This window comes from Hydra vulgaris, chromosome 12, assembly GCF_038396675.1.
Source record: "Hydra vulgaris chromosome 12, alternate assembly HydraT2T_AEP".
In the NCBI taxonomy this organism is placed as follows: Eukaryota; Metazoa; Cnidaria; class Hydrozoa; order Anthoathecata; family Hydridae; genus Hydra; species Hydra vulgaris.
The window spans coordinates 24,472,501-24,486,431 of record NC_088931.1 but is presented as its reverse complement, the minus strand read 5'-3'; the positions used below and the strand labels follow the sequence as shown (position 1 = coordinate 24,486,431).

The following is a 13,931-nucleotide window of genomic DNA, read 5'->3' as shown; positions in this document are numbered from 1 at the left end:
ATAAATTAGCTGGACCAGCAGCACTTATGGATGAAGGACGACTTTTCTTTCACCTTGAAATCTGCAATCTTCCAAGTCGTTTAATGAGTACTTGAATTGCATCATCAATGGGTTTCTAGATTTTATACGTAGACACTGAATGTGTAACCATTTAACCTGTTGTCCATCAACAGTCTTATGTCTGTTAACAGCAACATCTTTCACTCAGTCAGACAGAGACAGAAATTTGTTTATCTATATTTTAATAACCTGATAAAATGGTTTCTTTTTCTTTGCTTTTGATGCCAATTTCATCCATTGTTCAAGAATGTATAAGTCATGCTTGTGACAAGCTCTTTTAATCACATCAAAATCTGCATCATTTGGTAGAAAACTGAGACCTGTTCTCATAAATCTTTGTTTAAAACATCGGGCTCCTTTGCTGACAAGAAAACATCCTAACATAGTCATCTTGAAATTTTGATTTCGGCCTCCGCAGCTGTCACAATATGTTACAATAATTTTCACACCATTCTTTAACCTTTGCTGACAATACTTCATTACACATTTCATCTGGTCCTCTTGAAGCCATTATTTCATGCCACTTAAACATTGTAGCTTCATCACTCCCAAGATCATGAATTCCAAGATTATATACTTGAAGCTGTCTACAGTAGTAAGCCAAATTTGTAGAAATACAAGGGCAAAGTAGTGTTTTCTCCAAATCAAAGCTGAAATCAAGTGTCTCTGCAGATGTTTCATTTTTTGCATTTCTCAGAATTTCTGAGAAATGCAAAAAATTCTGCACTCTCCACCTGTTTAAGATGAAGTTCATGAGCATTTCTGCACTCTCCACCTGTTTAAGATGAAGTTCATGAGCATTTCAGAACATTTTTGTGTTCACCATTCACTATCTGCATATCAATTTTGAACTTACCACAAACTTTGCATATATCTTTTTTCGGAATGTAAAAAGATAAATTAAAATTTTCATCAAAACATTGCCTGAAAGCCCATTCCTTAATGGGATCAATGTGTCATTTTTTGAAAAATTCTAAATATAAATTATACATAACTTATATATTCAAATTGGAAGACAGATATTTCCTCTCATTCCCAGCTATATGGTGAGTTATTGTATAATGACTGATGTATGCTGGAAAAGAAACTATGCGATCCTTAGCAGAAGTTTTGTCAATATTGTTATGATGATTGTGATTCCCCCTCCGATCCAATTTTGGTACTCCACCAATTGACTTTCTGAGAATTCTGTCAAGTTGACCATTACTGATTTGGAACAATTGCAAGAACTATAATATCTCCATTTTTAGAATGCGCTATGAAAATACATGTGATTTTGGTTTCTTCTCGTCTGTTTTAGAAGGTCTTCGATCTCTATGGTGTACCACTTCTTTCCTTTAAATATATATATATATATATATATATATATAATATATATATATATATATATATATATATATATATATATATATATATATATATATATATATATATATATATATATATATATTGGGCGAGAAAGAGGAAAAAAAAAAAAAAAGCAAAAAAGTTATGAAAACACATACTAAACTTAATAACCCTTTTTTTTAACAATTTAAAAATACTTTTAAGCAATAAAGTTAATAAAAAAAATCATTTTATCATACCATAACATGGTTTTAAAGGTGTAAAGGTTGTAAAAACATGTTTTTACATTTATTTACAGTCCTGTTGGGTAGCGTTAAAAATCGTATCGTAAAACCATAGCTTTTGATAATGTTATAGTGCATTTCTAAATGGTTTTAATGGTTAAATTTTACATGGTTTTAAATAACCATTTATATTTTTTCATTAAATCATTGATTGGAACGTTTTATTTGTTGTTTTTTAGTATTGGATTTTATGTTACGAAAAAAACATAAAAATGCTTGTAAAACTTCAAGTAAAAACTATGAAACTCAGCATATAACAATACCAATATGTGCTAAAATACACACTCCAAATGATTTGATTTTTTACCATACTGTTCTCTGGATAAAGTCTGACAAAGTTGTTTTGTTCAGAAGTGGTAAAAAGTAAACGTTATGACCGTCACGCTATGTTGAGTTAATTTGTAACTTTTGCATACTAAATTAAAAAATGGTTAACACACAATTATAAAAATGTATATAAAAATAAATACTATATAAAAATATAGTATTTCACTTTTCTGGAAAGTCATTTTCATTTTCGGTTGATTTTTAATAGCTTAATAAAAATTTTACAAATATTCCTCTTGTTAATTTCAGACAAATAAAAATGCGTCCAAAAAAGAACAAATACATCAACCGAGAAGAAGACCCAACCAACATTTAAATAAATAATAAAAAAAAATATGCTCCAAATATTTTTGTTAATTATTATATACAGAATTCAAAATAAATTTTTATTGAATATTAATCATAATCAATAAGTGTAATAATTCAATTTTATCAAGACTAAAAAGTAGAAAATAAAATAAATAAAAAAAACTTTTTAAAAATAGCTTTCTATTCAATCGACTAAAAAGTAGAAAATAACTTTTTTCTGTTTCTGGTACTCGTGGAAATCATGTACTTAGTAATAATCACTTTTGTAAAGCCAATACTGGAAGACATTGAAAGCAATTCATGTACGTATGTAAACAAACAAACTCATCGAAGTAAAGGAATAGAAAGTTTGGCGCCTTTACCTTTATGTAGGTTTAAAACGAATTTGATTTTGAAAGCATCTGACTTAAAAGATGTAGCAAACAGGAGTCTTTTCTTCTGGTTTTTAGTGAAATCAGCAGTTTCTTTGCAGGGCGTCGAGAAAACAATCTGGCTTCAACAGCACGTCGTCTGATTGTTCGGTCCGATACAGGCAGCTCTAATTGCTTTTGTATCTCGACTGATGATATCCAGGGATTCTCTTGACGGATCTGAAAATCATAGAATCCTCTTTAGAAGTGGTGGAACGCGGTCTTCCACCTTTGTTATCTGCTGCCAACTTCCCTATAGAACGATATTTGAAGCATAGTCTTGATACAGTCCATTTTTTCACGCGATATTTATCACAAATACTTTTTTGTGACATTTCACTTACGTAATCGCCAATAATTTTCTTTCTTAGTTCCAATCCAAGACTGTCGGGAGCCATTTTTGCACTTGAAGTCATAAAAATAATAAAAATAAATAATCACGCTTCTCAAGGCTTACCGTGTTACATTTACCTTGTAATGATACAATAATGCTCTGTGGAACACAACGTCTTGGTTGGATGTGGACTGTATTGATGTAATGAAACACTTGTTGTATTTCACTTCTTGTATTGATGTTCTTGGATAAAACACTTTGATAAAACTCACTTCGATAAACTGTCTTGATGATACTGACTGATTGACTTCCATATACTGACTGAATTACATGTCGATTTACATGTCTCTTATATAGTAAAATGAACCTGTGTGAACCTGTTCTGGAAGATTCTAGATGCTTCTTTTCAATGCTTCTGGAAGCTTCTGGATACGTCTGGATGCTTCTGAATGTTTCTAGATGTTTCTAGATATTTCTGGATGCTACTGGATGCTTCTTCTGGAAACTTCTGGAAGCTTCTGCATTAGTGTGATTCTATTTTTTAGTTTGTCATGCAAACCTTTTCTAAAACATGAATAATTGTATTCTAAGAGCAACTAAATAAAAAATAATTAAAAATTTGAAAATTTTACTAGGTCAAAAAAAAAAGTTACTTTATGAAAATAAGACAAAATACTTAAGCAAAAAAATGGATAATTTGTATGATATTTTTTTAATTAACTGAAGTTAATAGTGAATATAATATAAAACTAGCTTAACAATTAATGGTGGATTAGAAATAAAATAACTGTATTCCATTTTCTATTTTAGTTATAATTATATTTACCTAAATATGTCCCACATAAGTGCTAAAGGAGCATTAAAGAGAGAAGCAAACAACTTAATACCACCGTGTTCAAAGGAATCTCGGGAACTGCTTGCTTCAGCAGCGCCTTATGGATTACGGACTAAATCCTTAGCCAATTTCAAGACTATTTCAGAAGTCTGCCACATTCTTGGCTACTATCACCATCTAGCTGACACACGCCCCGCACCACCATCAAGAGCTGTTATGCAAATAATAGCAAAAGATTTGGAGCAGCTCTGGAATGTGAAACTTAGCATGCCCTCAGTATCCAGAGCTGGCATCACAAAAAAATTGAATGAAGTTGTGAATGCTTATAAATTAAGTTTGAAGAGAAAATCGAATATGGATTTTTTTATGCCATTTGATATCCTTAATAAAAATATAAAGCTGAAGAGGGAAGAGCAGATCTTCTACAATCATCAAATGGATGATAGAAAGAGCTGTGTATTAACCAGCCAAACAGTTGTTGAGCACCCTGCTAACAGGCAGTTGATACCAAAAAACATGGATCTTGACTATGGAGAGCAACTGTACACAGAGTCAAGCTCTGAAAATGATGATAACGTTGATGATTTTCAGCCTTTGTTTGAACGACCCAAACGGAAGTTTAAATCAAAGGTGAGTAATAATAATTTTTGGAAATAAAAAAAGTTTTTTTATTAAATTTATATTAATTTTACTTTTGGTTTAAGGTGCCAATTGCCATTATGTGCGCAGAAGCTGGTATCTCAACCCACAAAGGAGTTAGTGTAACTCGCTCATTAAGTTATTTCCATAGTGACATTCCAACTCCAAATCAATCGGCTATTTTTAAAGCAGGTAAAAGGTTGCAAGTCACAACTCAACTTAAACTTAAAGAAGCTTTGTCTGTTCAATTATCCATTATATTACACTTTGATGGAAAAGGTGTGGCACCATATGATTATGGGATTAAAAAAGAGGAACGCATGGTCATCGCCCTTCAGTCTGATGGACCAATATTTTGGTACATTGACCTCAAAACATTACATACTAGCGGAACTTCTAAAAATCTAGCCGCTATGATAACGGAAACATTGTTAGAGTATAATGTTGTGCATAAAATATCCCTTATAATTTGTGACACCTGCTCTGTCAATACAGGTTAGTAAAATTAAAATTATTTATTTTTAAATAATAAAATAATACAATTAAATAAGTTATTCCATTTTACTTCAGGTGGATCTTATGATGGTTCTGGTGGAGTAGTAGGGATTTTAAGATCTAAGCTATTTAACAGGCCTGTTCCTTATTATGGATGCAATGCTCACATTTTGGACCTTGTTTTGAAAAAAATTGGTAATTTTCCACTTACCAACACCATCAAAATCGCCTACTCTAACTGATTTTAAGTTAGAGTAGGCGTTAACTAAAAAGTATAAGTATCCGCAATTGAAAGAATCATACAATATCCTGCATAAAACACCTCATCCTCCTCCTACTGTAAAAACCTGGAGAGATGATTATAAGCTATTGGCTAGGTTTGTTTTATTAAAAATTATTGTTTTCAATATCAATGATTTGTATATGTGATGAATGCGTTGATCCATTTTATTGTTTATTTTTCCAGGTTATGGATTGCATTTAGGCACTATTTGGACACCAATATTTTACCCAAACTGCAGCTACGAAATTACCAAGTTCTCACTCAGCAAGGTGGAACAGTAGAGCAATATATGTCTTGTTAGGCTACTTTCTACTTCCTGAAGAACGACCATTATTGAAAGAAATAGCTAAGTTTATTAGCTGTTCTTGGTCACTTGCATGGTTTAAAATGAGAGAGGAAACCAACTGGGAAAACTTAAAAGAAACTACATAAAGTTGCATTAAAGCCCAAGAAGCTCTGACAAGACATATTCTTGGTGTTAAAATCTCATTCAAGAATGTGCATCAAACAATTGAGGTAGCTGAGAGAGGACTCCGAGCTATGGACATACGATGTTCCCTGGCTAAGTCTGATGATGCTCTTGAGAGACTTTTTTTAACAGAAATGTTTATGCAAATGTCGAATAAAAAATAACTTCACTTTATAAACTTTGTCGTATTTCTTTTGCTTATGTATAAAATAAAAAAAGACTAAAAAAAAGAAATAATTTTGTCTTATTTCCATAAAATAACTTTTTTTTTTGACCTAGTAAAATTTTCAAATTTTTAATTATTTTTTATTTAGTTGCTCTTAGAATACAATTATTCATGTTTTAGAAAAGGTTTGCATGACAAACTAAAAAATAGAATCACACTATTCTGCATGCTTCTGGAAACTTGTGGATACTTCTTTTAATTATTAAAAAACTTCCATGACGTTGACACGGACCAGACTTGAGAAAATGAAATAAACCAAAAAAGTTGCACTTGTTTTGTCCGCTGCAAATTAGCACTTGTCAACGAAATTCTGCCTGCATGCTGTCACCTGTCAGCTGATTGCTCATGTCATGGCATGCTATGACTCCAGACTCCTGAACTGTTTGCTGTATAGTATAGTTCGTTTCGTTTTCAAGACATGTAAAATTAGGAACATTTTTTAACATTGTTCGATGTTGGTTGCAAATGTTTTGTCCAATACTATATATATATATATATATATATATATATATATATATATATATATATATATATATATATATATATATATATATATATATATATACACACACACACACACACTACTACATACAATATTAAAGCCTATATTACGCATTACATATATTAGTTAAACAAAAGTATCAAGAAAAAGAAAAAGCAACAACTAAATTGACAGAGAAAAATGCAAAAAAATAAATACATTCAACACTTTTTATATACATAAATGCACAACATATAAACAATGTACAAAATTAATTAAAATGATTCTTTTTCCTTTCTTTCCATAAAATATTGTTGATAGAAAATATTTTAGTTCTTTTTTATTAACTTCCATTTTCGAAGACTTTTTTCTTTTAACTTTAATTTTATTTGTTTAGGTTTTTTTTCTTGTTTTTTATTTTTATTTATTTAAATCCTCTATTCTTGTTTATACAATTTTTTTTTAAACTTTTACTACCAAAATGTTTTTTTGTTTTTTTTCTTTTTCATAAATTTTTTATTTTCTTATTTTTTACCGTTAAACAAACACTTCCTCCATTTGCGATGTTATTGCAAAGATGATTTATATCTTTGTTTTACAATTTATATCTTTTATCATTTATATCTTTGTTTTACTATTTAACTTTTTTGACTCTATTTTAATTGCTTTTATTAAAAACCTTTATAGTGAAGGGATTCTAATAAAGAACCTTTAAGTGAAATGGATTCTTATAGAGAACCTTTCCTATACTATAAATTTTTATAAATTATAAATACTTTTGTAAGTTTAAATTCTGACCAATATAAACAGTTTTGGTAGAAAATATAGAAAAAACATTTTTTTTCCAGCTAAGTTCCTATTTGGCATGCTTTATTCAAATATTATAAACTCAATAATTTTACTTCAACTTTTTGCTGAGTCATTATAAAACCATTGTCAGAGAAACGGCCATCTAAATCTGTTTCAAGCCAAACAAAAGCAGCAGGATGTTTTGCATTTATTGTTATCTTGTAAATGGTTGGCTCTACCAAATCTATTGATACAACCTGATTCAAAAGATCAAAATTAATATCATAACACAAACATGAAAAAATTTTATGTATTATGTATGTGTTCAATAAAAAATGGTATATTGCAAAATAAATTTCTGAATTTTCAAACGAAAATCCAGTTTTACATTATATATATGTATGTATGTATGTATATATGTATGTGTGTGTGTATGTATGTATGTATGTATGTATGTATGTATGTATGTATGTATGTATGTATGTATGTATGTATGTATGTATGTATGTATGTATGTATGTATGTATGTATGTATGTATGTATGTATGTATGTATGTATGTATGTGTGTATGTATGTATGTATGTATGTAAGTTTAAGGTATAAAATAAAAAAGAATTTTAAGATTTTCAAATGAGTATGTCATCTAGTGATGAGCTTTTATATTTCAAAAAAAATGACAATAATTTAATGGTAAATTTAAACCCATTTAAAAAATTCACGCACCAAATGAATTATAGTTCATAAGATTGCAAAACAAAGTGATATCAGTGACATTGGGCTTGTTGAGCGTTTGTTCTACCAAGTATCAATTTTAAACTTATAATTATGTTAATTAATGTGGATCAAACGACTTTGACTGTAAATGTTTTCAAAAAACATTGTTTTTTTTTGAAATACTTAATAAAATAACAAATTTTATTAGACATTACAAGTTCAGTTAGTGCACAATATTCAAAATGTGAAACAAAAATTCTACTGCAACCAAAAAAAACAAGAGACGCATGGAAAAAGAGTTTTCCAACAATATACAAAAGATCAGTGCCAAGGATAATAGAAAAAATTGAATAAAAAGAGACAAACAGAAATCAAAATACCATGTACTTATAGTTTTGATGCTTTATTAGATATAAAGAAAGAGGATGACTTTGGACTTTGTTTGCATTCTGAGGATAAAAATCTTTAATTAAAGAAATTAAAGACATCTGGTAAAATGGGATATACTAATATGAAGCCTGATGATCCTAAAAATATCCTTACCTTCAAAGAAAATTAAAGTTGGTAATGTTCCATCAACTTTAATTCTGAATGAATACAGAGAGAAACATGAAAGTAGTAATGAGTCAGTAAGTAACAGTGGCAGTGATTATAAACCTTCAATAAATATTAATAAACAAAAAATTAAACAGAGGACAGTCAACAATTTTAAATGGCTGGTACCTAACTTCCTGCAACAACTCAACCAGCAATCCATTCACCAGAGTCACCAGGCAGTCACCAGAGAAAGTAAAAACTTATGAGATAAATTGAGAAAAGAACTAGTTGAGAATTAGTTTGCATTTGATGGGAAAGAGATAGCTGGGGTGGAACATAAAGTAGTTGTGATAAAGAGCAATAAAAGAGAGGTTAGGCTAAAGCCAATGGTATTAAAGAATGAAAAGTCAGAGACGATTTTGAAGGACTTTGAGAACTTTTGAATGAATATGATTTATGGGTATCTATAGAAATGATCATAACAGACACTACAATTGTTAACACTGGGAAAACAAGTGGCACAGTAAAGAGATTAATGACACATTTTAAATGTTTTGGCTTTGAGAAACTACTCTATGTTGGTTGTCAGCATCATATATTATATTCAATATTAAAGTTATATCTGGATGATTTTTTCGGAGGTTATACCAATTCACTTGATCTACCATATTATTTTATCCAAGCAATACATAGTAAATATAACTTTTTAACATCGAATTTTGAAAAGGAGAATAACTGAAATGAAGAGATAACATGCAGTTTTCACGCATCTCATTGACAAAGTGAAATCCTTTTGAAATAAAAAGAAATTTCCTAAGGTTAGTTTTGAAAGTTTACCAAATATTACCCAAGCTAGATGGAACTCTTGGGCAATTTGTTTACTACTTGCTTACATACAAATTTATTCAGACAGACAACGACTTGAGATGGCAGTTAAGCTTGTTTCTGGAAAATGGTAAGACATCTGGTTTTTAAACCAAATATTTAACTGAAAATGGTAAAGAATTGGAGAAAGTCATAAAAGATCATCCAAAAGCTATCAATACATACACAAAGTTTTGGTGTGATATCTTTTCATCTATAATCACACAAAGATCCAATATTTGTGCCAAACATGCAGTAACTAACTTGCAGTTTTCTGCAAGTTAGTTAAATGCTTCACAGGTCATTCTTTCCAATAAATTTCACATTTGCATATTCCCATTTTATTGAATTTTTAGGAGATCTTCCATCAATTTAACACCACGTTCAGCAAATGGTGTTTGTCCTTGGAATATGAAGTGCATTATCTACTTTGCTCCAGTGTTTCATAAAGCACTTTAAACCAGCTGTACACTTAAGGTCAGTCAATGCATCTAGCATATGGTCTTATGATTTATCATCAAATAACTGTTTGCTGAACTAAATTTTTTTCCACGGATTTGCAATAAAGGTTGCTGTACTTTTAAGTTCACACCTCTATGTTGATATAAAAAAAAAGGCAATAAGAAAATATGATGCTCTAGAGTTCCATCTTACAATGTGCAATGGAGGAAGCTTATACCATTTAATTTTTGGTAATCTTTTTTGATTCTTGAAGTAACAAAAAGCTTCACATAACTCATAAAGGAATTTGAAGTCATCTCACTATCTTAGGTTTATGTAATAATTAGGCTCAGCTTCATATGTATATATTTTTTGTATAAATTCTTTACAAATTTATAATCAAAACTAGGAGTTATTGATTTATAATTTAAAAAATGATCCAAAATATGTTTTAAAATGAGATCCAGTATATGATGCTGACATCCTAAATATTGTGGTTTGTCGAAGTTGTATCTTTTGCATTACAAACTCTGACTTTTGAAAGATGTAACGACACTTGTGTGTTAGTACTATGACTAACCTCCTGAACTTAATAATTGTATGTTAAAAATTTTTTTATCTTTCAGACTAAGCCACATGCCCTTAATATTGGTGATATCAAAAAGATCTCTAAAAACAAAGTATTCTTCCTTTTCGCCAGCCTTTTTAAGATACTTGTCATGTTTTTCTATAACCTTTTCAATTTTTCTTCCAACTGATTTTTTTAAATACTTGGAAAGTTGAATTTGTTTCATAATTTACATATTTTTACAACAACTTTACTCTTTCTTATCTGCTTTTTACAATTGATACCAGGTAGTTGGGCGATTCCATGTGAAAACATCCAACTTTTTTTTAAAATGCAACTCTAAGTCTCAGATTTTGCTGATTTTTAAACCACTTAAAGATTTTAGTAAATTATGAACATCCTGAAAATTTTATCGTCTAATTTCAATCAGTTCCTAAGATTTAGCTATTTTAAGTTTGCCTCCAACCAACAAAAATCCACCATAGTTAATTTATAGTTACCATAGTCCACCATAATCCACCATAGTTAATTTATCCACCATAGTTAATTTATCCACCATAGTTACTTTATACCATAATCCACCATAGTTAATTTATCCACCATAGTTAAGTTATAGTTATTACAAAGAATTGGAGAGTGGTCTTTATTAAAACAGAAATAAAAACATGGTCAAATCTACTTAAATTTAGTACTTAAAAACAGGTACTTTGATAAATTAAACGAGAAAAAGAAAGGTGTAACTTGATCAGTTTTGTAACTGAAACAGTTTTGGCTATATTGAAATGTAATTATAGATGTTGCTGATTTGTTGTTTTTTTAATAGTTTTATTATTTAGAAATGTTTATAATATTGCAAAATTAAAGTTAGAATGCTCATTATGACATCATCCTGACCAACCTTGACCCCATGAACACATTGAATGAATTATACATTTTTCATGCATCTTTTTTAGGGATAATAAATAATAGTATATTGTTAAAATGGAATCTTGTGGATTTGGAAACGTTTTAAATGATAAATGTCACAAAATATGTTTCATTCGAAAACAAGAATTAAAAAATTTTTGTAGTCTAGAAAAGCATTTTCAAGATACTTATATTTGGAGGTCTGGCTTGCTTGAGACTAAATCATACGAAGAGATAAAGACTAAGGTAGGGTGGGGTAATATGGATTGTTGGGGTAATATGGATATATTCACTAAGTATGTATGGAGTAAGTTATCTATACATTATGCTAAAACCTGAAAATTACCAACGGTTTATACACAAAATTAGCTTCTTTTTTTTAGCATTAACAATGTTTACATTTGATTTACATGAATAGTTAAAATGTAAAACATTTTATTTTGAAAAAAATAAAAAAAACATTACGTTTCAAAACTTTTGTCTGCAGACTTCAGTAATATTACTTATGCAAGAATAACGATGTAAATTTATTAGTTGGACCATCATGTAACATGTAAAATATAATTTATAAGTTCTCTAACCCATATTGATAAATAAACAAAAATCTAAAATGGGGTATAATGGATATACAGGTAAAATGATAGTGGGTTAAAATGGATGTATATAAAACATATAAAATCCTATTAACATTATATAATTTTGTTACAAAATTATAAGCTACATGACATTTATTTATATACTTAAGCTCAGTTTTGCCTTTAAATATAGTATTATATATATTTCAGTAACATATAACAGTTTTATGTAATGTTACTGTAATATTTACATTAAGATCATAGTTCAAATTTGTTTTCTTTGAATGGCTAGGGTAAAACTTTAACTCCTATTTAAATATTTGATATTTTATTTTTGTATTCCTTATTTTATTTTATTACCATATTTTATTTTATAATTAAATTTCATATTTTATATAATTAATGTTAATTTTATAATATTTTAGATAAAATAATAAGACTGAAATAAACTATCATGCCTGAAATAAAATATCAATGCAAGACTATTGGTACATACAATCACAGCAAATTAATGACTGTCATACAGCTTGTTAAGGAAGAGGAGTCAGTATACAATGTATTAAAGTCTTCTTGAAAAATTGAAAATGGAATTCTTACTATAAGAAAATAGACATAAAAATAGCTGACTTTTTACAGCTTTGGTTTAAGATTTTTTTCAACAAGATGAACATTTTAGAATTATGCCTGGCAAAAAAGATTGTGTTAAGGTTAAAAGTGGTCCTCCACAACAAAAAAGATTATTGTTGAGCAGCTTTCATGAGCTTTATATTGATTTTAAAAGTAAATACCCTAATTTTAAAATAGGATTTTCAAAGTTTTGTAGTTTGCGTCCAAAATAGTGCATTAGTGTGGGACCAAACGGTACACACTGTGTAGGTGTTTGTATTTACCATCAAAACTCAATGTTGCTTGTAAATGCTGTCCAATGGAATTTTACATACAAAGATTTAATGTCAAAATTAGTTTGTGATACAAGCAATAATGAATGCATGGTTCATAGATGTGCCAAATGTCCAGATTATGATAACTTAAAGGCATTTTTAGATGAGGAGTTAATTGAGATTGACGAAGAAGAAATTCAATTTAATCAATGGCAAAGTGATATATCACATTTACTGATAGATCACAATTAATTACTCAGACAGTTAACTTATTTGAATATAAAGAAATAGTTGTTTCTCACATTAATCAACCAACTTCACATTGTTAAATACCAAACTCGCTATTTGAAAGAGCTATAAAACAATTTAGGTTAGAATGAATGTATTATACAGACAGATTTTGCAGAGAAGTATCAATTTGTTATACAGAATGAAATACAAAGTTATCATTGAAATAAAGAACAATGTGCACTACATCCTGTTGTTATATATTTTAAAGCAATTTCTAAAACAAATATTCAGCATAAGTCATTCTGTTTTTTAAGTGATGACAATGATCATGATACATGCTTTGTGTATGAATTTCAAAAGAAAATTGTAGAGTACATTAAAGAATATTTAATTGGTATCAATAAAATTTATTATTTTTCTGATGGATGTTCTGCTCATTATAAAAACGATAAAAACTTTATAAATCTATGCCACCATAAGAAAGATTTCGAGATTACAGCTGAATGGGTATTTTTTGCAACCAGCCATGGAAAATCCACTTGTGATGGCATAGGTGGTACTGTTAAAAAAATAACAGGAAGAGCAAGTTTGCAAAGATCATTAGAAAACCAAACATTGACAGTTGATGATATGCTTGAGTTTTGCATCACCAACATAAACACAATCATATTTTATAAAATTACCAAAGAAACAGTTAATTCAAGGCGACAGCAACTAAAGGAGCGATTTGAAACAGGAAAAACTGTTCCAGGTACAAGAAGTTATCATCATTACATACCCATTTCAAAAACTAGTTTTAAAAGAACAAGCAAACATCAATGTGTTGACAGATTTATACTGTCAAAAGTAGTAACGTCTGATGTTGTAATTGTACCAAATCTAAATGATTTTGTTGCATGCAAGTAAGATTCCTTTTGGTGGATAG

General features: G+C 29.2%; 1 protein-coding gene across 2 annotated transcripts in view; it reads right to left on the bottom strand.

The window, feature by feature from the left end:
• LOC100203248 (beta-mannosidase) overlaps positions 1-13,931 on the bottom strand; it is an 85,250-nt gene that overhangs the window by 5,059 nt on the left and 66,260 nt on the right. For both annotated transcript variants that reach the window (XM_065812647.1, XM_065812648.1), the window contains one exon: positions 7,402-7,545. In XM_065812647.1, coding sequence (XP_065668719.1) covers positions 7,402-7,545 — 144 coding nt within the window. The remainder of the gene's footprint in view (positions 1-7,401; positions 7,546-13,931) is intronic.